The sequence below is a fragment of the Pyrus communis genome, chromosome 15, assembly GCF_041283825.1.
Source record: "Pyrus communis isolate YQ-2024b chromosome 15, ASM4128382v1, whole genome shotgun sequence".
Lineage (NCBI taxonomy): Eukaryota > Viridiplantae > Streptophyta > Magnoliopsida > Rosales > Rosaceae > Pyrus > Pyrus communis.
The window spans coordinates 1,936,047-1,957,432 of NC_142579.1; the positions used below are offsets into that span (position 1 = coordinate 1,936,047).

At 38.5% G+C, this 21,386-nt stretch overlaps 2 protein-coding genes across 3 annotated transcripts; one reads left to right on the plus strand and one right to left on the minus strand.

Moving 5' to 3' along the window:
- Window positions 1–335: 335 nt before the first annotated feature.
- LOC137728085 (putative helicase MAGATAMA 3) lies at window positions 336–3,608 on the minus strand. Its single transcript, XM_088686351.1, has 4 exons — window positions 3,255–3,608; window positions 2,594–2,716; window positions 2,413–2,502; window positions 336–521 (listed from the first exon to the last, which is right to left on the minus strand). Exons 2-4 carry the CDS (start codon window positions 2,630–2,632, stop codon window positions 336–338), a joined length of 315 nt encoding a protein of 104 aa, XP_088542477.1. The 5' UTR covers window positions 2,633–2,716; window positions 3,255–3,608.
- A 416-nt stretch (window positions 3,609–4,024) lies between these two features.
- LOC148690345 (uncharacterized) lies at window positions 4,025–6,982 on the plus strand. 2 transcript variants are annotated; one of them, XM_088685410.1, is made up of 7 exons: window positions 4,025–4,247; window positions 4,329–4,417; window positions 4,657–5,345; window positions 5,438–5,569; window positions 5,711–5,806; window positions 5,932–6,081; window positions 6,196–6,982. In XM_088685410.1, the coding sequence occupies exons 3-7, from the start codon at window positions 4,665–4,667 to the stop codon at window positions 6,832–6,834; spliced, it is 1,698 nt and encodes a 565-aa protein (XP_088541536.1). In that variant the 5' UTR covers window positions 4,025–4,247; window positions 4,329–4,417; window positions 4,657–4,664; the 3' UTR covers window positions 6,835–6,982. The 2 variants fall into 2 exon arrangements, with proteins under 2 accessions (XP_088541536.1, XP_088541537.1); XM_088685411.1 differs by having other exon boundaries at window positions 4,035–4,247; window positions 5,186–5,345.
- Window positions 6,983–21,386: the final 14,404 nt, after the last annotated feature.

The following is a 21,386-nucleotide window of genomic DNA, read 5'->3' on the forward strand; positions in this document are numbered from 1 at the left end:
TACAAAAGTCTTCTACTAAACAGCAACAAGTGTTTAAGAGTCCTCTCAAGGCTTTCAGCTTGTAAGTGATAAAATAATTACTGCTAAACAGCAATGATAACGTGGGGGGCGCGCTTGACGCATATAAATAGCCCGTTTAACTTACACAAGTCTCCCACCCAAACGAACATAAAAAATTTTCCCACCTAAACAAATATAAAAAATTCGAATGGTTGAAGCTGAAGCAGCTACTTTTGAAGTAATAGAAAGAAAAGCAACAACTGGAGTCGGGGTCAGAGTCGAAAAGAGGATTCCTCACTACTTTATCATTCAAAAGGGTGCATGAGACTTTCATCTCACACGGTTCCCCCGTCTCCATAATCGTTCTCCTCTCCCTCCGCCGGGTCGGCACCCCCAAAATTGTATGAACCTGCATAGTTATCCACCTCATCATTCTCAACCTCCTCCAATGAGAATTCTTTCTTGATAGCCGTGGTTTCCAGATTCTCATCACTGAAAAATGAAGCGTATGGCTGTGAGACCTGCATTACAGATACAGAAATCGCCAGAACACGTCATACGATTGAATCAGAAGTTTGTGAATACATTGTAGACATCGAAATTTCAGTAAAATAAATGTTAACCAATGTATTAAAATTACAACATTTATTTACTTCACCTACAACATCCATTCACTTCACCTACAACCTCCACCCACTTCACCTACAACCTTTACCCACTTCACCTACAACCTCCAACCTCCACCCACTTCACCTACAACCTCCATTCACTTCACCTACAACCTACACTCACTTCACCAAAAAAATGAATGGTGGTGATTCACTCTCAAAGCCTATAAATAGGCTTCTCCATCAAGAGGAATAAGACACCAATTCACAAATACATTTCTCTACTCCCAAATTGGAAGAGAATTCCCCAAATCCTTGAAGCTTTGAAACTCCAAAGCTCTCAAGCATCCAAATTCCCAAGAATTCCGAAGGATCAAGAAAGCACTCTTCGTTCTTCGTCAAATCCTCCTTCAAGATCAAGCCCCAACGGCCCTTGAAGAACTCCCACCAACTCAAGATCAAGCCCCGACGGCCCTTGGATCAACAAACAAATCCACATATCTATTCTTCAAGATCAAGCCCAAAAGCCCTTGAAGAAAACCAACTGTTCATTCAAGATCAAGCCCCGACGGCTCTTGAAGAAAACCAACCGTTCTTCAAGATCAAGCCCAAAAGCCCTTGAAGATCCGTTCATCACCGTTCTTCAAGATCAAGCCTAAAAGCCCTTGAAGATCCGCTCATCCATCAAACTTCAAGATCAAGCCCCGAAGGCCCTTGAAGAAACTTCCATCAACCTTCAAGATCAAGCCCAACGGCCCTTGAAGAAACTTCCATCAACCTTCAAGATCAAAGCCCCTAAGGCCCTTGAAGAAACTTCCATCAACCTTCAAGATCAAAGCCCCGAAGGCCCTTGAAGAAACTTCCAACCGTTCATCCTAAGATCAAGCCCCAACGGCCCTTTGGATCAACAACCTCAACAAATCCACACATCCAATCGTTCTTCAAGACTAAGCCCAAAAGCCCTTGAAGATCTGCTCATCCATCAACCTTCAAGATCAAGCCCAAAAGCCCTTGAAGAAATCCATACACCCATTCTTCAAGATCAAGCCCAAAAGCCCTTGAAGATCCGCTCATCCATCAACATTCAAGATCAAGCCCTGAAGGCCCTTGAAGAAACTTCCATCAACCTTCAAGATCAAAGCCACGAAGGCCCTTGAAGAAACTTACAACTGTTCATCCAAGATCAAGCCTCGACGGCCCTTGGATCAACAAATCTACATCTTACGGAAATCGAATCAGAGGACCAAATTTGAGAGATCGTAACCCCAAAATCATTAAACACAAAAATATTATTTTGTGCCACGTATTCTTGTTCCTCGTCGTCAGGAATTTTTCGTGTTCACATACATATAAATGATAAGTATTGGGATGGAAAGAGATGACAGATTTGATGTCTGAGAGAAACAAAAGAACAATAAAATGGAGAGAGATGTAGTAAATTCGATGTCAGAGAGAAACAAAAGAACAATAAAATGAAGAGAGTTGTAGTTAAGTTCTTTTGACGTAGCGCTCGTTGCAGTTGATACTAAATGATGCGTGGACCAATTTATTCCTCTTGCTTACACAAAGGACCACAAGTTACGGAAAATCGTCCTAAAACATAAAAGTTGTGGGACCTAGAAATTTAAGAACCTGGTGTGAAGTTTCAAATGCTCAACCTACGATTCTATATTAGCAACATGAACCGTCATATGCGGTTGGACAAGACCAAACAAATGAATCAATCACAGCAGGTGTGTGGCCAAATTGAGCACGAGGTGTGATGAATAGTGTGTGAATTCATATTCTCAGGAAGAATATTCACCTTAAGCAAACGATCCCTCTTTTCAGCGCTTTCGATAAGGTTATTCCAATGCTCATCGCGCTTCCTTAATGTTGATGCAGATCCCACTACCTGATTAAAAAAGAGGTCAATATGTAAATGCATATTACATGAAGTAAGACAGTACTTGAAACTTCATTCTTAACTTCAAACGATAACAGACCAAGACAGAAGATTTTGCTCTAGTGATCGCAACATTCATTCGCCAAAAATCAGACAGAAACCCAATTTTTCCATGTTCGTTTGTCCTGACACATGAAAATATTGCAACATCCTTTTCACGTCCCTGAGAAAAACATTAAAAGATCATTTATTCAAACATTTCAATTTTCGCAAGTTGAATAATAGGAAAAAATTGTCTCTAAAAGTTCAGGGAGAAGTTATTCGCACTTCAAAAAGGTCATTGTGCACCCGTATCTTATTAAACCATAAGAGAGAAATTGCACCTTGAGGAGTGCAGTGTCAGTAATAACCCCCAATGTTAAAATATTTGATGTTTCTGTTTAACAAATACCCCAACAGTCACATCAGCTCCTCCCACCCCTTTTTCCTCCTCGTCATCGTTTGTATCATATTTTGTGGTATAATTCGATGAAAATTATGAGATATCGTGCAACTTGACAAATCTATGCAACATAAAATGAGATACACCGACATCTAGACAGCTCTACATAACACGGTATTACATCAACCAAAAAAACTGATCTTGAAAACTTCCAAAGTATTAAAAATAAAAACGACTGATCACCTTTTGAATAGAAAACAAAGTCTATTAGCAATGAGAAGAATTCCAAAGGAATCCATAAAAGAATGAGTCACGATACCTGGCAACCATCAATGGTAGTAATATCCACGAATGTGTCAGACTCCACTCCGAAAGTACTTCTGAAACGTTCTTTCAAGAGAGTTACTTGTCCACGATACGAACCGCTGACTTGATTTAAGCTCTGGATATTTATCCACTAAATTATGATACAAGAGCATGATAAAATCAACCTCAGCAACATTCACAACAGATCTACCACTTCCTTCGGGCTTGGATTCCTTCCCTTGATGCATGTCAAAAAAGCAGAAGGGTCCAAAGCATCGATAATCATGCCAAGGACGTTGTGTCTGCTCTATAATATTAGGACCATCCTCCAATGACTCCGAGTAAAACTCTGCAGAAGGAAAGCTCCTAATCTGCACAGGAATTTTTTATTTCATATATAAGGTTTTGAAATATCCACAGAAGAGCCATAATTCCACTTTTAAAAATGGACAAAAATCAAGTATCTAAATAAAAGACATAGAAATTTAAACCTACCAATTATGAAATATGAAATAGAGAGAGAGAGACACAGAGAGTCTAATATCAAATAAAACTGAATACAGGATCACAGATATAAAATTAAGGGTCCATTAGATTTTACCCCTTGCAATTCACAATCCTAAGACTAAAACCCTTGTATCTATAAACATCTAATATAAACCCAAATTTAAAATGTGTAGCTCAATTGAAAAACAATTGACCTAGTAATACAATAGTATTACACCTATGCCACTCATCCTCAGCATGCGTTTCAGAATACAACCCCAGGCGTTTCAGAATATCATCCCATGACCGTTTCAAATCCAGTCGTTTTGCAGAAAACCATCCATAACAACATCATTGATTTCAATAATTACCACGTTTATGGGGAGAGATTGACAATCAGAAAATCGAACCGTTTTTGAGATTTGAATCGCACCATTCAACTTAAATGGAGATACTTTCAAACAACATGGTGCGTAGTGGGTCTTCAATGAATCCGATCATACTCTGTGCATTTAAACAGGTGATTATGATACGTTTTTACCTATTTATTTTATGAAAATCTGTATGGATTTCATAGTATTTAATTTCGCTTGTTTCGTAGGTACATTATATACCGTTGGATAATGATAAAAATTTGGAGGAAGTAATCTATTCCAAATCGTTCGTTCATATTCGACCAGAATTTCACTTGTAAGTATACTATATTTTTTGGTATGACTCGATTGTGTTGTTTACACTTCGGTGTAATTCTATATTGTGCGCTCATAATGTGTTTGAGGAAAGTCCTGAATGAATTTTATATGCCATGTTGGTAAATTGGCATAGTCTCATTCAATTTAACTAGTCTTTTGATTGTAACATGGAATATATCTTGTAGGTACATTCATTGTCTAACCTGTTTTGGCTTTGTTTTGTCTTTTTCATTGTAGATTTGGGAATGGAAATCAACAGGAAACAGTTTGGAAAAATGCAATACCGAGCTGCTTTTGGTCCATTTTTGAATGTTTTTAATGTTTTGAAATTGAAAATTCAGGACGAACATCGAGACATTATAAAAGGAACACCATTTTGGGGTCTTTTCAAAGCTTATGATGGAGGGTTGGTTAGCGATGATATGTGTAGGAAGACTTATGTAGATATAATTAGAATAATTAATTGTTTCAATGCCGGGACATCTGAATTCAAATTTGGTGATAGGTGTGAAAAGTTAACAGGGTTTGAAGTTGAGGAGTTGCTTGGATTACCTAACTTTGGTCGGGATATAAATCTTAATGAACGTTGTTCAAAGTCCGAGGAAGGTTTCATTAAAAGAAATTTTAAGACAGTTGACAGAGTTACAAGGCAAAATATTGAATCTGCTATGATTACAATAGTAACAGGGAAAACACAACAGAATCGTGAGGATTTTGTATGCCTAATGTGTTTGCATCTTTGTATAACATTATTATTTTGTAATAGTGGTAGTACCATCTCTTGGAACATAACTTCCCGTTGTCAAGATGTTCGAACAATGGCGGGCTACAATTGGGCAAAAGCAACATCGGATTGTTTGCAAAAACAACTGGTCAAGAATTGCGGGAAACCATCACATGTATCTGGATGTGTTGTGCTGTTGCCGGTATGTATTGTACCCTAATCGGGTGTGTTAATTTATAATTCATTCTTTATGCTTTGTAATTCGATGACCAGTTTATGTTTGTGTGTCAATAGTTTTGGTTTTGTGAGATAAGTTCATTGGTTGAACCTGTAAAAGGAAGAATGGATTTGGCACCCAAATTTGTGAAGTGGGATCTGCAGGTACTGCATGAGGCCATGTCAGCTATTGAAATTGATAGGCTACAGGTACGTTAAAATTGAACTTAACTTCTTTTTTTTTTTTTTTTTTTTTTTTTTTAATTAAATTTTTTTTTTTATATTTTTAATGCATGTTTGGTGATTTTGATATAAATGTTTTGGCGATGGTTATCATTTTGCCTATTTTAGATTAGCGATGCATCAGAGTCGCACATGAATAGAAGTTTGATGTGTGAACCTCACGTTATGGTGTCCCCACACAGAGACAGTGATCAAGACTTTCAGGTATGTCGGTTTTGGTTTTAACCTTTTGTCTCATGTTTTTAATGAATGCGTATTGTAATTTATTGTTTACTGTATATCACAATGTATATATGTGTGTGTGTGTGTATATATATATATATATACAGGATGTAAATGATGTGCATAAGACCCCTGCCATTGGAATTTTGAAGAGCAAGTTTCGTAGCTATGAATCTCAACAACCAATTGCGGCCCATAAGTCTTTAGCGAAAAACATGACCTCGTCAGTTACAGTTGCTAGGGTTACATCTGAAAAGGTAAAATTACTAATTTTGTGGTGGTATGTTGTTTGAAATTCGTTATATATAGAATAGTTGTATGGTGTAATATGTGTAGTAACTTGTTTACACTCTTACATTTTGGAACACCAGAAAAATTTGGGTGTTGCGAATCATCGTTTGACAACCGGTGTGAGTGGTGGTTCTAATTTTGATGAGATTCGAACGAAAGAGGTGGTGAGTACTACTTCCAAAAAAGAGTTTAATCCGTCCAAAATGTTTCAACTCATCAGTTCACAAGACAATCTTTTCCACAAAGGTCTTAGCGAGTGCAAACTCGTTGAGGCACATAATGTACCAAAAAATTCTGAACTTAGTGTGGAACAACGACTGGAAAAGGAACGTTCAGAGAATAAGTTATTGAAGGAAGAGATTAAAAAGTTGAAAATTGAAGTTGAGGTAGCACAAGTGCATTCTGTTGTGTACCATGAAATGTGCTGCGATACTGAAGCTCTTGTTGCAGATGCATACAATCAGTATGATGATCTGTCGTCGGACCTTACGCAACTATTAGAATGCATAGAAAAGGAAATGGGTGAAAACAAACATGCCTCATCCCCTGTGATCGCTACATGGATTGTAAGGTTGAAAAGGAAACAAAGGAAACCGATACGCTTGACTGGGTTTGTTTATGATGAGATGAAATCTTGGAGAGAACCCAAAAAGGTGAAGCTTAATGAGATAGTACCTAGTGTTGTGAATCCCGCCGAAAATGATAAGATTAGATTGTAGACACTACTAAAGGGAAGGCTCAGATAGGATCAGAAGCTATTGGTCGTCACACAGTCAAAGGGAAACAAAGAATTGGTGTAACACTCGACCCTTCATGCATGTCAGTGTGGATGTACTTGTCAAATGAAGAACAAGATAGGATGCATCAATATTTTCTTTGCGCTGATTCGGCATCCAAAATATGTAAAATGTGTCAAGTTGAATGTAATTAATGAAATCGCTTATGTGGATCCTAGTCACTGGGTTTTTCTAGAGTAAAAAAGTCACGTTGGGTTTTTTATGTGTAAAATTAAATTCTAGGGACTAAAGTCATATTTTCAGTAATAATTATAAAGTGAAACTCATTGTTGCCTCATTTACCGCCAAATACACACCAGTTCATTCATGGAGACTGCACGGACAGAATGATGTTCCTTAAGACCAATCCGCACAATTTTGGGGCTATACGAATGGTCACTTTCATCACGCACTCCTGAAATAAACCAGAATACATTTGAACGAACTATTACATCTGGATGGAAAATCAATAGAACTATGTTCATGTGAAAAGACCATATCAAATGCAGGAGGAACCAAACACCAAGTACCAATAATCAGAAATTCAACTTCTCAATATTGAGGCCATGCTGGGTGTCCCCCGATCCTATCCCATATATATGTGGACTATGCCCTTATATGATCTATTCACTATGCCCTTAGTGTTGTGTTTTTATAATTTTATTGGACCTAAAAAAATCTACATGACATGTCCTCGAGTTTCATTCATTTGGTCATACAAATGGGTTAACGTGTTGATGACCTGCTATCTTAAGGTTCTTAACGAATTGTGTTGGTATGCAATCAGCATCATAAACTCTTTTCTTAGAATAATAAATTAAAGTCATGCTTCAAGTTTATTTTCTTGATGATAACGGAAGTATCGGATTTTTTTAAAAGGCTATCGACCTTTTTCTTTATTACTTCCATAGACGGTGTTTCTTAAAAAAATAACATTTAAATTTCGTAATTATAAGCATGCAGAAGTAGAATGTCTTAAAATGAACTATTTAATTTTTTATTTTTATTACAAATAGTCTCTGACATTTTAAGAGTCATCGTGTTGGTCCTCCACACATCAATGTGATCCTTGTTGTCCAATCTGTTATGATTGCTGTAAAAGTTCATCGTGTGCATAATATGTGACTCTTTTCAAGCAGCATTATTGTCAAACCAATGCTCCCTTTGGCTCTTCTACTGGTTTTGACTGGGTTTCCACTAACACCCCCGCAACTTACATTTTTTATAAGAAACAGTCAATGATTTACTACTACTGCATTATACTATCCGAACATGAATCAAATTTACACAGCAAGCAATATTCGTAGTGTTTACTTATTATTAACCTCAGGATAATTTCTATACATGTATGTGTTTCCTACTCAATAATCAAGCTAACAAGAGAATTTTTTTAAAAACATATAACCGTTCTGGAAAGAAATGCAAATGTACTGTACATGTACTCCAGTTGCCAAAGATAAGGATCATGCTAAAGTATGTCGATGCTGGGAAAAAAAAATTGTACCGTCATTTAGAACACGCAAAACAATCTCTTTCGTTAGTGACCAACCATAACGGTGAAAGAGATTGGGTAGTGGTGGGCTTCAAGCAAACCAACATAGATGCATGCAAAATTGCATAGCCCTAAGCAAATACCGGCAATTTGGTTTGCATAACCAAAATCTGAGTTATCGATTGAATGTGCTTTATGAAAGCTTCTACTAGACCGTTTTCGGTATGAACATAGGGTACAAGATGCTCAACTTCAATCCCAATTGACATGTAATCATCATCAAAGGACCATGACGTAAAATTTCTAGCGTAATCTAGTCAAATTTACTAAATCGGATAATCAGGGTTGTGAGCCCTAAGCTTAATGATTTGAGCTAAGAGTTTTGCAAAAACAGCGCTGTATGTGGACATTAAGTGAACATATGACCTACGTGTCGATGCATCAACCAACACCATGAAGTATCTAAATGGTCCACATGTTGGTTGGATAGGTCCAGAAATATCCCCTTGAATCCTCTAAAGAAACTTTGGAGGATTCTGATTAATCTTTGTAGATAAAGGTTGAGTGTTCAACTTCCCCAAGTAGCATGCTTTGCAAGTCTAGTATCTGGTATAAGAGGTTACATGATGCCCATGTGAAGATTTGAGGATATGGCGCATCATATCCCGTTTAGGATGTCTCATCCGGTCATGCCAAGGCAGGAAAATGGGTTGGAACCCGGGCTCAGGGTCGTCCACGTGATAGGTCTTTATGGCTCGAATGGTTGTGATGTACAACCCACTCGAGAGACATTCCAACTTCTTGTGAATACACTTCTGGCCATATTCATAAGAAATGATCAGAATCATTTTCTTCAGTGGTTTCAATATGATATTTATTATCTCAGATATCTCTAAAATTCAGCAATGTTCTTTCGGAACGAGGAAAATAGAGGGTCTTTTTAATGGTTAATTCAATACCATTAGACAACATTATACAGATCTTTCTATATTGTTCCATCAAGTTAGATGAACTTGAAAGGGTTGTCAAAAGTGCATTTTTAGGTACAAAGTTAGTAAGATAGTGTTGCTCACGCAAGATGGTGTGTGTGGTAGCACTATCAGCCAGACAACTAACTTCCCCACTAGTCAGACCTAGAAATAAATTAATTGAATCGATCACATGCATATATATAATTTTATTCATTCAATTAATCAATTGAGAAATAATATCCATGACATAATTATCCATAATTCAAAACAAACCAAACCAAACAAGTTATTCCATATTGGGTTCAACAACGAGGGGTAAAAACCACCCGAACATGTCTAGAAAAATAAACTTCATTCTTCCATAGGAGTGGATGTCACCTGAAAATTTGAAACCTCTATAGTTGTGGTAGTATCGTCGGGATGTTCCACATGTGCAAGGTTAGACTCATGACAGGAATGATACTTGCAATAGCCTCAGGGGTAGCTCGATATATGCGTGACCAATGGTCCATTGATCCATAACGGTACCACATGTCCAATGTAATGGAATTCGATTAAATGGTAGCTTTTCCCTTGTTCTTGAAGTTAGGGGCCTCCTTTGGTAAGGCCTTTCCTTTGTTGACCTTGGGCTCATGGCTGGAGTTGCCGCCCATTTCCACGGCTACGATGGTTCTTCTGTCGTTTGTGGTTGCTAGAATTTGTCACATGCGCTTCAAGTGTAACATTCGAGCCAATGGGTTGAGCTTGATGATTTTTCATCAAAAGTTGATTTTGCTTTTCATCGAGAAGTAAAACAGAGATCAAATTTGAAATTTTGGTGCCCTATATTATTGTTGTAGGACAATATTAGTGGCATTGAAGGTTGAATAGGTCTTCTTTAGATATGCATGCGATTCTCACCAAAGACGAATTTGAACTACATTATTGCTAGCCTATTGTGAGGCTTAGCACACTCCCCCACCTCCTTAATGTAGAAAATATTGTTTGTTCAAAAAAAAAAAAAAAGAAAAAAAAAGGATCTCTCACTTACAAGTGAAGAAAAATACCTCTAAATCGTAAGATTAACTGACACCACAAATTTAGTTTAAAATATTTGAATTGAAGTGCACCACAGATATATATATATCCGAGTGGTTATACTTGTATAGTTTTTCGAAACCTATTTTATTTATGACATTCTTGAATTTAGGTCTCGTTTCATATAGAGGATTGGATTAAAGGGAACTAAACATGAATGAAATTTCTCCTTTCATCCTACCATTTTAGGAATCATTGTAGTGAATAATTGCTAGTTTGGTATTGCTGTGCTTGAAAAAAAAAAAAAAAAAAAAAAAAACCTACTTCTACTGGGATGTGAGAATAAACAGCTGTAAAATAAAATTGTTGAGTGTTTGGTAAATTTTTTTTTTTTTTTTTTTTTTTTGTAAAATTGGTTATAAAAAAAATAAAATTTTAAAAAAAATCTTCAGCGTTTGGTAAACTTTTATATAAAATTGTTGTGAATATGCTAAATGACTATAAAAAGATATGGTATTTAATGTGATATAATAATTGCCAAAGAGAATAATGAAAGGGTAAAGATTGTAATTTTGTAAAATTTGGGGGGTATTTTCCATTTGAAAATTTCATTAAATTGGCACTGATCACTATGTTAAAAAAAAAAAAAGTTTTTTTATAAGCATGGTAGGCTCTACTTTTGCTTTTCTACTATTATTGACATCAATTTTTTTTTTTTAATTTTATTTTATTTTTTGTTTTACCAAACACATTTGATGTTCCAGATTTTTTAACACGTTGCTTTTTTTTTTCTTTTTTTTTTTAAAAGCACCACAATCCCAAATTAGCCTTAAGTTTTCTTATTGATTCCTACTTCCAAGCTGGCCACAATGTTTTCAATTTTTCTTTCAACATACCTTGAAATGTTTTATGCATTTCAATCCAATCCACAACACCAAACGCTTCTTAGTCTTTACATATCCTGCCTACATATTTAGCAAGGGGATGGAGAATAGGACGGTTAACCCCATCCATACATGCTAAGCTTAGAGTTTAAATGTCAATGGCTATACCCCAATTACCCAGTGGCCAAACTCTTGCCCATTTAATGACAATTTAAGGCCAAACATTTAAGAAGAAAAGAAAATTGATTGGATTTAAATACAAAAGGCAAACGTTGGAAATCCGATTCAAACAAAATGCTGCTCGAATTATAACAGAAGTTTTTTTATTTTATTTTATTTTTTTAAATTAACATTCATAGACTTTCCAAACAAACAGAGCTTATGCTTCACTCACATGCGGTATGGATCATGATGGAATGCCATTTTTGTACGTCGGATCCGCCTAAGCATGGAATGATTGGGTATCGAATGTCAATATAAGTTAGATAACCTTGGTATCAAATAATGAGAGCTACTAGACCCACCCCATCTTATTTTCCCACCCCACTCTAAAGGTAAAAATGAAAAACACTCTTTTCCCACCCACTGATATTCCTAAACTATCCCTTACAAAGAAAATTAGTCGCCGCCGCATATCCACCCACTCGATGGCAAGCAACCCCCTTCTCACCGTTAGCCAACTCTGTCTCTAATTTAATCAAGACTATGAGGATGAGCAACATCCTCGGTCGACCACGTAGTCGCTCTCTGCAATTACAACTCAAGTAGATGACTAATCGTAGAAGAGGGGTATCAAAACCACGTCAAATGGTTATGAGAGAATCCAATTATCAAGATTTCTTAAGGTGATTGTAATGGGTCTATGGTGTTTGATGAAGATTTCAAATGGATGGGAAGGAATTGACATAAGAGATGAGGAAAACGGTGGATTCAACTTGGTTGGTGTTGTGTGTGGTGGTTTCAACTTGCTAGGCTCATGTTCTTGTCCTTCTATTTTCATAATTTAATACAAAAACAAAAGAATAAAATAGTTAAAGATGGCCTTATAAGTCATTTTGCAAAAGGTTAGAGTTGTCATTAAAAGTATCATTAAAAAGGGAGTGGAGAAATAATGTTGATGGGTGGGTATATCATCTCCCTAAATAATAAAGACAATTAAAAACTCGTTCATTTTTCTATCTTTTCTAGTGTTTTTCCAAACACTTGAATAAGATTGCTAGATTATACCGCTTCAGCTTGGGGATTTGAAACTCGAAATGGTAACTGGTAATGGATAAAAAATTCCTGGAATAAAATTCCTGAGGCTACCACTAAAACGAATGCAAGATTGCCAGACTCACCCATTTTTAACAAAATTTTTAAACAAATATATATATATATATATATATATATATATTTTGTTGAACAATTTAGGAATAAGGAATACGATTTATAAAGCATGCCAAAAATTTTGAGCCTCCCCTACCATAAAAGCAATGTTATTAGACCAGTTGGGCAGATACTACCCCAATTGGAGCCTATGAATTACCAATTGCCTATTGACCAAATTATTAACACAAAATCCATCATTCCTTCCCCTATAAAATGATGCCCCTTCCCATTTTGTAACACAAGAAGAGCAGAGATGACTTACTTAAAGTTGTTTGTGCTATTTCTTGTAGTGGTTATTCTTATCACAACTTCATCCAATGCCCAATACCATGAGGATGACAAGCTACAAGTCACTCCCATGAGACACGAAATTTACAAGCCATCAACATTTATACCACCATTTTACAAGCCGCCATTTCTTCCTCCTATTGTACTGAGAGGACCACCACCTCCACCTCCGAAGAATCCGCCACCACCCCCACCATTTTACAAGCCACCATTTCTTCCTCCTATTGTAGTGAGAGGACCACCACCCCCACCTCAAAAGAATCCGCCACCACCGCCACCTCAGAAAAATCCTCCACCACCGCCACCTCAAAAAAATCCACCGCCACCACCCCCACCTCAAAAGAATCCACCACCACCACCACCTCAGAAAAATCCTCCACCACCACCACCTCAAAAAAATCCACTGCCACCACCCCCACCTCAGAATCTGCCACCACCACCACCTCAAAAAAATCAACCACCAACACCAACACCAGCTCCAACTCCAAAAATTCAACCACCAACACCAACTCCAACACCAATACCAACACCAACACCACCACCAACACTAGTGCCAGCGCCAACACCAATACCAACGCCAACTCCCACGCCAACACCAGCACCAACACCAACACCAACACCAGCACCAACACCAACACCAACACCAGCGCCAGCGCCAACACCAATGCCAATGCCAATGCCAACACCAACATCAACGCCAACACCAACATCAACGCCAACACCAACATCAACGCCAATACTAACACCAGCACCAACACCAACACCAACACCAACACCAACACCAACACCAACACCAACTCGAACACCAGTGCCAGTGCCAACACCAACGCCAACGCCAACGCCAACACCAACATCAACGCCAACACCAACACCAACACCAGCACCAATTATCCGTCAAAATTGAGTCAATATGAGCTAGATAATTCCTTGAAATAAGAGTTGTCGAAATTTAGTTGTCAACAACTTCTAATATGATCATTACCTATATAATACTATATATTATATAAATATAGTAATATATTACTGCTCTTGTAACTGGTTTAATGAAATTTGGTTTCCTCTTGCAAGCTTTATTATGCAATATAAATTACCTACTATAATGAAGTAACACAATTGTTGTTATAATTACCAACTTTAATGAATTTGGTTTCCTCTTGCAACCTTTAGTTATATAATTTGCCCACTTTGTCATGAGAATAGATGACATACATTCCTTATAATTAAAAAATGAAGAATACGTGAAAACTACCACAATTGTTGTTACAAAATCTCTTCCAAAAAAGTGCATCATGTGAAGTTTCTGATAGTCCAACATCAACAAGAATATATCACGCTAGTACAATTCAAATCATGAATGGAGTACAATTCAAACAACTATATATATCGCTGCCAGTGATCACATTAGAAAAAAATTGGACGAGGAATAGGAACCCACAGCTCACTTAAAAGACCAAATATCCAAATCGAATCTGCACATCCATAAACAAGGGCACGATACTTTGCTTCATTACTTAACCAAGAGGCTGTTCGTTGTTTCTTATAACACCATGTGATCAAGTTAGAACCCAGGAAGATACAAAAACCTGTGACAAAATGACTGGTGTCCGAACAAGCTGCCCAATCTGCGTTAGAGTAAACTGAAAGAGAAGAAGAAGCATCACAACATCATGTTGGCAAAGAAGTAGGACGACCCATGATTTGAGCAACGTTATGAACGGCAAAGGAGACGTCGGGGCATGTCATGGTGAGATATTGAAGACCTCCACCACAATAGCGATAGAAACATGGACCAGCCAACTCAGTACCACATGTACGTGTCAAAACAATCAAGCATGTCTCCCTTCTTGAGAATGTTCAATGTGTACCTTGTCTGGGTGAGATGAATATCCGGACACATAAAAAAAGACTTTGGGTAAAATACAAAAAACTACCTCAATTATTGGTGTCACAACACTTTCATACCTCATCTTTTAAAATTGACAATATCATACCTCATCTTTAGAATTTGGTCCAATGTTATACCTTCCGTTACTTGCCCGTTTACTTTTCAGTTAAATGCTGACGTGGTCCTAGCAATCCTGTGCTTATTGGGGGGTCTCGCTAAGACCTTCTAACGAAGGGCTTAGTCGGGACGAGTCGGCTCTAATCTCATTAAATCTATTCCTACGTGTAACAAACACGGTATTGGACTAATAGCTTGTCCAATCCAGTCCAAGGAGATTTAGTGAAGGCAAACAAACACATCCTTAATTTTCTATTCTTATAAGAAACAGTAACGGTTGTCGCTAAACTTTGGTAACTTAACGTTTCTAATCAGAAACGTTACTTCTACGTATAAGACAAAATACAACTCCTACAAAAGTTTTCTACCAAACAGCAACAAGTGTTTAAGAGTCCTCTCAAGGCTTTCAGCTTGTAAGTGATAAAATAATTACTGCTAAACAGCAATGGTAACGGGGGGACGCACTTGACGCATATAAGTAGCGTATGGCTGTGAGACCTGCATTACAGATACAGAAATCGCCAGAAAACGTCATACGATTGTATTGGAAGAAAACGGCAAGGAACGTGCACATACAGCACAGCAAGGAACGTGCACAGACAGCACAGCAAGAACAGCACAGCAAGCTCAGTAAAGAACGTGCACAGACAGCACAGCAAGGAACGTGCAAGTGCATGTGTGCTGTCAGATTACAAGTGTGTAGGGTGTAAAGCTTTCAGCTTTCCTTGTATTGTGTATAAGTATGCCTTCCATAAGGCTTTCTATGATATGAAATACATTACAATTCAAATCAGAAAAATCAATATGGTATCAGAGCAGGAAAAATAACCTGCTTCTGCATCATCTTATCCATGTCGTTCGCATTCGCGCCGAAAAAAAAATTAACAAGATCGGCGATGAACCAGAGAAAAATGGGGAGAGAGCTGCCATGCACGACAGCTCCGACTGACCAAATTGCCATCAGAACGTAATCCAACCCATCAGTGAATCACAGCAAAGCTCAAGAAAGAAGCTAATACAAATTCAACGCCGGTAGTCAACGACTGGTCGTCTTCCTCGTCGGAATCGAAAGGGTTCACCAGATGGTCGTGACTGAGAAAGAGAGGCGAAGACGAAGACAGCTCCGACACGACAGCCTCCGATTCCGAAGAACATCAGACAGAGCAGATCCGCAAAAGGGTAACGAAAGCAAACGGCAGCAAGAGCAGGAACAGAGCAAAGGCGGGACCTTGGTGACCGTCGACAGCGCAAAGGAGCTAGAACTCGAGATGCTGCTCAAAGCCTCGGCGTACATGGGCATTCTGCAACTGCCAGATCCAAACTAACTCCGTGGTGGTGTCGCAGCCGAACCGGTGCACCGTTTGCAGGAAACAGGTCGGGTTGACCGGGTTCAAGTGCAGGTGCGCGACCATGTTCTGCGGGGTTCACAGGTACCCCGAGAAGCACGCTTGCTCGTTCGATTTCAAGACCCGCGGGAGGGAGGAGATCGCCAGGAGTAACCTTTTGGTCATAGCCGAGAAGCTCGAGAAGATTTGATCCGGGCAGTTCATCGAGCACGCGTGGGAATTAAGCTGATATAAATATATTTTCTGTTCCCTTAGCTTTTTAATTTAATTTTATATTAGCTTTCACTAAAAAAAAAAAAGAAAAAAAAAAAAGAAAAAGAAAAAAAAAAAAAAAAAAAAAGGAAGAAAAATTCTTTCTTGATTCTTATAGGTCTTTATATGGCGGAAGAGAATTCTTATTCGTTTGGAGATTCCCAGATACCTTCCTCCTTAACCGTGTCTGAGGTGGATGTCAATCCAAATCAAAGATTAAGCTCGGTCTTGTTAAATGAGTTTAATTACTTACCTTGGTCAAGAGCAGTGAGTCTTGCCCTAGGTGGAAGGTCCAAGCTAGGGTTCATAAATGGAAGCATCGAAGTTCCTGATGTTTCTTCACCAACTTATGAAATCTGGCTTTGCAAGGATCAGCTAGTTATGTCATGGCTCCTAAATTCCATGGAACGTAAACTAGCTGAAATATTCAGTTATTCTGAATCATCATTCAAACTATGGCAGACAGTTAAGGAAATGTATGGCAGCCAGAACAATGCTGCACGTGTGTTTCAATTGAAGAAGAACATGTCCAACATACAACAAGAAGGAAAGCCCTTTGTTCAACTTCTAGGCAGCCTGAAGAGCATGTGGAATGAGCTGGAAATGTATCGGCCTCACATAACTGAGGCGTCTTTACTACTGAAAAGGGCAGAAAAAGACAAGATATTCCAACTCTTGTCAAGTCTCGATCCAGGATACGAAGACCTACGAAGCCACATACTCATGAACCCCGAACTACCTTCCTTCACCAGCGTATGTGCAACAATCCAACGTGAAGAAGTACGAAGGAAAGTCATGAACACTGGCACAAAAACCAGTGTAACTGAAGCAAGGGCTTATCTAGCCAACGAAAGAAAATACAAAGTGAAGAATCCACACTTAAAGTGCCAACACTGCAACTATACTGGTCACGTTAAGGAGACATGCTGGATTTTACATCCAGAATTAAAGCCAGAGTTCATGAAGGATAACAAGGGCTCACAAAGACTGAACCGTGCACCACATAGAGCCAACAATGCAACTACCTCAACCTCTCATAGGTCTGATGCACTCAAGAGCTTCACTGCAAATCCAGCTGCACTCATAAATGAGTTTGCAGTGTATCTTCAAAGCAAGAAAGAAAGGATTAAGAGTGACCAAACGGTTGGCTTTGAAGATGGAAGTTCAATAGCTTTGCTAGGCAAGTTTGCTGGATTTCTGACAGAAACACAACACATGGCCCAAGATGACATGCAAGGTATCATGACTGCTTTTAAAACTGCTCTTAATGTAAATATGATGCATGATTTGTGGATTGTTGATTCGGGTGCCACAGATCATATGACCAACCATGTTTCTAAGTTTCACAAGTTTGAAAAATTTTCAAAACCGTCTCAAGTCTCAACTGCCAATGGTGAGAGTTCTAAGGTTTTAGGGAAGGGAAATATCAACTTAATATCGGACAAAATTGAGTCAGTAGCCTTATTTGTTCCTTCTTTTCCATTTCAACTTCTATCTGTGGGAAAAATCACCAATACCTTAAATTGTTTGGCCATTTTCTCTCCTCACAATGTCATTTTTCAGGATTGCCTCACCAAGAAGACGATTGGTGAAGGGTTTTACCTTGATGGCCTCTATTACATATCAAAAAACAGTCCCAGAGGATTTCAAGCCAAGTCCAGTCCATCCCAAGATAGTCAATTATGGCATCAACGTTTAGCTCATCCTTCCCAACCTGTTTTGTCTTCCTTGATTCCAAACTTAGGTAATGATTTAATTTCGTGTGAAACATGTCATTTGTCTAAAGCCACCAGATTGTCTTTTACCTCATCCTTATCTAGGACTAGTAAAGTTTTCGAACTAGTTCACTCAGATGTATGGGGACCAACGTTTGAATCTTTTGATGGTTATAAGTATTATGTAACTTTTGTTGATGATTTCTCTAGAGCCACATGGTTGTACCTTTTAAAGTCTAAGAGTGAAGTGATTGAAGTTTTTAAGGATTTTCACAATCTTGTTAAGAACCATTTTTCCTCTCAAATTCAAACCTTAAGATCTGACAATGGCACCGAATATATGTCCCATATCATGTCATTATATTTGAGCAAGCATGGTATCATGCATCAAACAAGTTGTGTCGGCACACCTCAACAAAATGGTGTAGCTGAAAGGAAAAATCGTGACATTCTGGAAAAAACGAGAGCATTAATGTTACAAATGAACGTACCAAAGAGATTTTGGTCACAAGGAGTCATGGCGGCTGTGTACATCATCAATAGACTTCCTAGCCGAGTCTTGGGTTTTAAATCTCCACTTGAAGTCATGAAAGGAAGAAAAATCGACCTTTCACATCTTGGAGTCTTTGGCTGTGTCTGTTTTGTTCATATACAGTCACACCATCGAGATAAGTTGGACCCTAGAGCTCTCAAATGTATTTTTCTTGGTTATTCATCAACACAAAAAGGATATAAGTGCTATGATCCTCAACTAAGAAAAATAATTGTATCTAAAGATGTACGATTCCATGAAGCTAACCCTTTTTTCAGCAAATCACATGAAGCCACAAGTCAGGGGGAGTGCATCTTAGACCTAATTCCTCTACCAAGAATCTGTACTTCTACACCTCCCATTGAAGTCAATAATGAAGGTACTCATCCTGATAATTCTGTGCATGATGATGACTCGGTGCATGATGATGACAACGGCAACATAGAAAATCCTCAAGGAGTGGATGACAATTTGAATGAGGATGAGACAAACCTCCTAGTACCTCGACGCAATCCTCGGCGTGATAGACAACCTCCCACAAGGTTTCAAAATTTTGTCACATATAAACCGAGGCATCCAATTTCAAATTGCGTGTCGTATCAAAAGGTAACTCCATCTCATGCTGCCTTTCTTAACAACATTTCAAGTCACGGTGAGCCTCAAAACTTTTATGAGGCTAATAATCAAGTTGTGTGGAAAGAAGCAATGAGAGAAGAACTCAAAGCACTAGACCAACACAAAACCTGGAGCATCACCAAACTTCCACAAGGAAAAAAGGCAGTAGGCTGTAAGTGGATCTATAAGATCAAGTTTAATTCTGATGGTTCGATTGAGAGGCATAAAGCCAGGCTAGTGGCTCGAGGATTCACTCAAACATTTGAGGTGGATTACAAGGAAACATTTGCTCCTGTCGCAAAAATGAACTCAGTAAGGGTTCTATTGTCTGTTGCCGTCAATAAAGGTTGGTCTATGTATCAAATGGACGTGAAGAACGCCTTTCTACATGGTGATCTTGAAGAAGAAGTCTATATGAGATTGCCACCAGGACACCCTCAAAGCCAAGAGCCTAATTTGGTGTGTAAGTTACATAAGTCAATTTATGGACTGAAGCAATCACCACGTGCTTGGTATGCAAAACTAAGTACCGTTCTTCATAGCATTGGTTTCAAAAGGAGTAATGCAGATTCATCATTATTTGTTCGCACAAGAGCTGCAAGCAAATTAATTGTGTTGATATATGTGGATGACTTAATAATTACAGGTGATAATGTTGCTGAAATCACCACACTCAAACAGTCACTTCAACAACAATTTGCGGTTAAAGATCTTGGGGTGTTGAAGTATTTTCTTGGAATCGAAATGGCATCTTCTTACAAGGGACTATTTCTTAATCAACGAAAGTACGTCATGGACCTACTTAAAGATGCAAATATGAGTGATGCCAAGCCTGCACTTACCCCTCTTGATAGCAAGCTCAAGCTTGACTTGGGAGGCACGCCACTCTCGGATATCAGCTTATATCAGAGGCTTGTCGGCAAGCTGATCTACCTAACGATCACCAGACCAGACATCTCACATTCAGTAAGTATTGCCAGTCAGTTCATGCACTCTCCCACCATCGAGCATCTGAACCTTGTCAAAAGAATCTTACGTTACTTAAAAGGGTCTGTTGGTCGTGGCATCCTCATGGCAAAGAATGACAACACTCAAATCATGGGGTACTGTGATGCTGATTGGGCAGGAAATGCAATCGATCGCAAGTCCACCACTGGTTATTGTACCTTTGTTGGTGGAAACCTGGTCACGTGGAAGAGCAAGAAACAAACTGTCATCGCAAGATCAAGTGCCGAAGCTAAATATCGTGCAATGGCCTCAACCGCGTGTGAGCTGATATGGCTAAAAGGACTTTTATGTGACTTAGGTGTGTTCACAGCTCAACCAATGACCTTATTCTGTGACAACCAGGCTACCATGCACATAGCATCAAACCCCGTCTTTCACGAGAGGACGAAGCATATTGAAGTCAACTGTCATTGTGTCCGTGAACAAGTACAGTCGCAGGTGATTCAGACACATTATGTAAAAAGCCTCGATCAGCTGGCTGATATATTCACCAAACCTCTGGCTTCTCATCAGTTTTAAAGACTCCTCTCCAAGCTTGGATCCATCAACCTACTGGATCCAGCTTGAGGGGGAGTATTGGAAAAAAACGGCAAGGAACGTGCACATAAAGCACAGCAAGGAACGTGCACAGACAGCACAGCAAGAACAGCACAGCAAGCTCAGTAAGGAACGTGCACAGACAGCACAGCAAGGAACGTGCAAGTGCATGTGTGCTGTCAGATTACAAGTGTGTAGGGTGTAAAGCTTTCAGCTTTCTTTGTATTGTGTATAAGTATGCCTTCCATAAGGCTTTCTATGATATGAAATACATTACAATTCAAATCAGAAAAATCAATAGATTGAATCAGAAGTTTGTGAATACATATAAATGATAAGTATTGGGCTGGAAAGAGATGACAGATTTGATGTCTGAGAGAAACAAAAGAACAATAAAATGGAGAGAGATGTAGTAAATTCGATGTCTGAGAGAAACAAAAGAACAATAAAATGAAGAGAGTTGTA

Bases quoted from the DNA above. Each gene is read 5' to 3' on its own strand.
- LOC137728085 (XM_088686351.1), bottom strand. From the start codon at position 2,632: ATGAATGTTGCGATCACTAGAGCAAAATCTTCTGTCTTG. The intron at 2,503-2,593 runs GTCTGTTATCGT...TTTTTTAATCAG, and splicing joins GAGCAAAATCTTCTGTCTTG to GTAGTGGGATCTGCATCAAC. The intron at 522-2,412 runs GTGAATATTCTT...TCTGTAATGCAG, and splicing joins AGAGGGATCGTTTGCTTAAG to GTCTCACAGCCATACGCTTC.
- LOC148690345 (XM_088685410.1), top strand. From the start codon at position 4,665: ATGGAAATCAACAGGAAACAGTTTGGAAAAATGCAATACCGAGCTGCT. The intron at 5,346-5,437 runs GTATGTATTGTA...GTGTGTCAATAG, and splicing joins GATGTGTTGTGCTGTTGCCG to TTTTGGTTTTGTGAGATAAG. The intron at 6,082-6,195 runs GTAAAATTACTA...TTGGAACACCAG, and splicing joins CTAGGGTTACATCTGAAAAG to AAAAATTTGGGTGTTGCGAA.